Source organism: Physcomitrium patens, chromosome 21 (genome assembly GCF_059467195.1).
Source record: "Physcomitrium patens ecotype Gransden chromosome 21, ASM5946719v1, whole genome shotgun sequence".
Lineage (NCBI taxonomy): Eukaryota > Viridiplantae > Streptophyta > Bryopsida > Funariales > Funariaceae > Physcomitrium > Physcomitrium patens.
This window is the reverse complement of record NC_143430.1, coordinates 2,468,201-2,472,965: the sequence shown is the minus strand read 5'-3', so window position 1 is coordinate 2,472,965 and position 4,765 is coordinate 2,468,201. Positions and strand designations below refer to the sequence as shown.

At 35.0% G+C, this 4,765-nt stretch overlaps 1 protein-coding gene across 1 annotated transcript; it reads right to left on the bottom strand.

Annotated features, from left to right (window-relative positions):
• On the bottom strand, nucleotides 1–906 carry LOC112273989 (uncharacterized). Its single transcript, XM_024503113.3, has 2 exons — nucleotides 668–906; nucleotides 1–512 (listed from the first exon to the last, which is right to left on the bottom strand). The coding sequence occupies exons 1-2, from the start codon at nucleotides 887–889 to the stop codon at nucleotides 234–236; spliced, it is 501 nt and encodes a 166-aa protein (XP_024358881.1). The 5' UTR covers nucleotides 890–906; the 3' UTR covers nucleotides 1–233.
• Between the last annotated feature and the right edge of the window lie 3,859 nt (nucleotides 907–4,765).

Below are 4,765 nucleotides of genomic sequence, written 5' to 3'. Positions count from 1 at the left end.
TTGACCGGAATTGTGATCGCTTCCATTTGGAATCTGTTCAGTGGGAAAATGCATTCTAACATCTACTCATCATCCACTTTTAGGTTCCATAATTGTTTTTAAAAAACAAACCTTTCTAGCGACCGAAATGTTACAAAATCGTACACACTAAACTTATCCTACACGAAGACCTGGAACTTTAAGCTGAACACAACAGAATAGAAGCTGCTCTGCACAAATTTGAAGGATAAATGTTACAGGATACTCCTTGGATGAGCCTGAGCACAAGCAATCCTAATTCTGGATTCCAAATTGCTCGTATAATTGTCGAGAGTAGAGACCACCGCCTCCAGCTCCGTCACTTCTTGATCAATTTCATCGATCTGCTGCATATACTCGGTGAACCCCTCGTTCTTTTGCTTCAGTCGCTCCACGAAAACCCGAAGGCCTTCTGCGAAATCGGCTTGGTTATCATGCTCACTGGCCACCCTCAAGTTCATTCTCTCCAGCAATTCGTATTCACTATTCGCAGCCTGTCATCAAGACACAGAAAATTTAAACCCTGTTTTAACGATCACTTGTTCTTCAAGGAAACATAATTTTGGTGAAGTAAAAATAAAAAGCTGTATCGTAACTTATCAGAAGCAAAATCGAATGAGGATACGAGAAGGAGAAGGAGCAGCTTTACCTGAAGCTCTCCTTGCACAAGAGTAGTGACGTTCAGGAAGAGAGTCTGCAAGGCCTTAGCAAGAGGATCGCCGGGGGCAGCCTGAGGAGCTGGAGGAGCGTGAGACGCAGACGGCGATGGCGCCGCATCGCTAGAGCTTGCAGGAGCGTCCTCTGCTGGAGCGGAAGCTGCTTCTGTTGCTGCTTCACCAGCAGACGAATTGACGACGTCGGTGTCTGCCATGGCAAACCGATCGACAAATCCTAAAACCCTAATTTGCCTCAAAACTACGAATATCTTTAGCTACACACAAAAACTGAGATCGAGCTCCAACTCCGCAGCGGGCTTCGATAAGTTTTCATCCAGATGGCATCCTATTTTCATCTACTGATACATAATCCACTGTCTCATTCGTGATCCATCTCGGTTTCATCCTTTCGTACGCCATCCATGATCTCATCCAATAATATCTCGTTTTCGTCTATTCAAACTTCATCCGTGGTTAATCTCATTTTCATACATCTGTCTGTCAACACTCGTGGGGTCAAATCAGATCCAGTAAATGGTTTATTTTATTTTATCATTGGTGGAGGTGTTGAGGGTAGATATATCTTTATGCAAGTACCATAGATATATAGATATAAATATATAGTTTAAATAAAATGTATTGAGAAGAAAGTTTTATATGGCTTCAATGGTATAAATAAAGGAGAATGTTAAATAGATCCATCTTTTTACTAAATCAATCCACCCTTTCTTAATTATCATTTGAAAAATGATGGTTCCCAATCCTATTCTCTTTGTTTTCAACTCTCATCCCAACATCCCTTGTTCCCAGCTTTGCCTTTCTTTGTTCTCAACTTTCATCATGATCCTTCTTATTTCTAATTCCTACTCCCTCTATTCTTAGCTCTCATTCAAACTCTCTTCTCTTTCTAATCTCACTTAGAGGTTTCGCCATCGTATTGCAAAGCAAGAAAGTTGAAATAAACTTAAGTGTTTTACTACTTGGTGGGATGAAGATGCAAGAATGGAGGTAGAAATGGCAACATTAAGCACATAGCAATGACAATGTGTCATACGCATATACATTTATCCTAATAGTTACTTATGTGATTAGGTAGGACTAGATAAATATAGATTAATTTCATAAAGTTTTCTAAAGAAGCTTTCTAGAAGCTTCATATATGTAGTTTTGACTTTAGATGTATTTATAAGATAGAAATTTGGCCAATAAGTTAATTATGTGTTGGTAGCTTATGGGACAAGTTAACTCCATGTAGTAGCTTGTAGAACAAGCTAAATATGTGGCACATATATAGATAACTTGCTTTGCAAGTTAAGACATGTGGCTAGCAAAGTCAACATGTTTTGAAAGTCCTAGAGGACATCGCCACATAGCTCCTAGTTAAGAGTATATAGAAGCAAGAATGAAGCCTTCTTCACTCTTGTCAATGCCTTTTTAGTCCTTTATCTAATTTTAAGACTTTCCAATCTTTTTTTTTTTGGTAATAGCCATTCTAGTTTAATATTACATCATCTTTTGAGTGATTTTTTAGTTTTTTCAGTGATACAAGAATATATTGAGGATTTTCTTTCCTCAAGATTCATATCCTTGATAGTTTGAAAAGAGTATTAACATACTATTTCTGTCTTGTTTTAAAAGTGAATAGATTACTCTACTTCTATTGTTGTATTTTGAAGATTACAAACTATCTATCTATAAACAAAAAAATCTTCTTTTCTAACACTAATCTTTTCCTTAAAAAAAATAGATTATCCATCTTTGTGGAAATTTTTATTAGAAGTTGGAGATTACCCTCTTTTAATTTAACTTTTTGAATTTTTTTGAGTTCTCTATGGAAGGAAAGATTATGGATGCTACTCTTAGGAGAAGTAAAAATAGATTTACAACTCTTGTAAATCTTCATGAACTTGTCAACATTCTAAGAATAAAAATCGCATGTATTTCCAATGTGAATTATGGAAATATTATACCTACGCATATGGAAGAAGTTCAAAGTCTATGGCAAGAAGTTGTACAACGGAAGGAAGGAAGTAGATCAATCTTTTAACCAAATCCAGGGAGTTTTGTTTCTACAAGTATGATGGAGGCAAGGATTAATATGCCTGAAAATTTTGATGGAACAAGATCAAAATTTTGAGGATTTTTACTACAAGTCAAGCTCTATCTAAAGTTACATCCTTTTCAATATTTCAATGGATTTATTCAAGTTGGATTCATAGGTACACTTCTATCAGGAAGTACTCTCTCCTTGTTTGAACTTTAAATATAAAAAGATTTACGACTCCTTTATGATTTGAATTCATTCCTAGAAGTATTTATGGCTATTTTAGGAGAAATTAATCAAGAAAAAGTAGCACAGATCAAGCTCTTATCTTTACAACAAGGATCACGATCAACTACCATATATACTACTGAATTTCAAAACCTCGCTTGCGATATGGATTAGAATGACAAAGTACTTATCAATCAATTTTGATATGGACTAAAGGATAGCGTCAAAGATTTGTTATTAACAATGCCAAAAGTAAAATCTTTAAAAAAAATTATTACTCAAGCCATTGCATATAATAATTGATTATTTGAAAGGCATCAAGAACAAAGACTTGGTTGGAGAGGAATAAGTCAAGTAATGGTAGCAGCTCTCAAGTTTTCTAAAACATATTCATCAAGGCTAGAACCAATGCAAATTAATACGATATGTTTTAAATCCCTCACGGAGCAAGAAAAGACTCGACGTCGCCTAGAAGGTTTGTGTTTATATTAAAGAGAAACTAAGCACACTACTCAATATTATCCAAAGAAGTAAAGTAATTACAAAATGAGAAGTACAAAGAAGATAATGTATCAAAAAACAAGTTCTTCCAGCTATAATAGGAACCATGCGGCTAGAATTATATGCAATATCTAGTAAAGGTCTTTTTTTCTTCTCAAATCCTTTACTTTGTTTTACAATAGATGTATGTTTAGGACCTAAAAATCACAAAGTCTTTGTCTTATTAGATTCAAGAGCCTCAACTTGTTTTATAGACAAAGATTTTGTCAAAAATCAAAAAATACTTTTAGTCAAGAAAACTAAATCTATACATATAGAAGTTATAGATGGTCATTCGTTGTCTTTTGGAAATATTACCCATGAGACTATTCTTTTAGATATAGCAATTAAAGATCATAACAACTATTGTTCTCATTGTGTTCAAGCTTCAGTATACCAAAGCAATTGAACTAATATGGGTGGGTTCGAACATGAGAAAAGACTGGTTATATGAATTGGATTTGTTACTATCACAATTGACTATACTCTGGCTATTTGAAATCAATTATCAACTACAAAATACCAAGGCTTATTACTTCCATCTTAATTCAATCCATAATCCATTCTATGACTATCAATTCAATAATACTTCTTTCAATTATAACTCTTCATAAGCAAATAATAAAAGCGAAGAAAACAAAGAGGTAGCACCAAACTTACTCCAACTTATTACTCTCACAGTCTGGCTCTCGGCTTATGACTCTCACAATTTGGCTCTCGGCTTATGACTCTCACAGTCTAGCTCTTGACTTATGACTCTCACAGTCTGGCTTCGATCTCTCTTTCCTCAACCTATTTATCCTATCAAAAAGATGATCCATCGATGAGCGGATTCCAAAGGTTATGACCCTTTGAATTCTTAACCATTTATTCCACTAACATCCTACTGTTACCAACTAAACTGCCTAACCATAAGTTTAATTCTCAAGGTTATCAATAACCAAACAATAACTTACCACAAAGTTTATTTGTCTATTCTACATAGATGCGCTCCTAATTGTGCAGCGCCCTCGCAAACACACAATTGTTACCTATTTAAAAACTACTTAAGAAAACTCTAAAATGGTATTGTTTCTTCTGGCCCATCCAATTGATCATTTGCTACATTATTGAATGTACGTTCCACCAAATCTGGTTCTAATTGCAAATCTTCTTCTTCCTCCTCCAGTCTGTCCATCGACTCCTTCCTCAACTACTTCAATAGATCTTCATTATACTCTCTCAATTCATGGACTTGACCTTCCAATTTCAAGATTTGGACATCCCGAAGTTCCAATTG

Excerpts from the sequence above, each read along its gene's own strand:
- LOC112273989 (XM_024503113.3), bottom strand. The coding sequence starts at position 889 with ATGGCAGACACCGACGTCGTCAATTCGTCTGCTGGTGAAGCAGCAACA. Across the intron at positions 513-667 it reads TTGTGCAAGGAGAGCTTCAG|GCTGCGAATAGTGAATACGA; the intron begins GTAAAGCTGCTC and ends TCTTGATGACAG.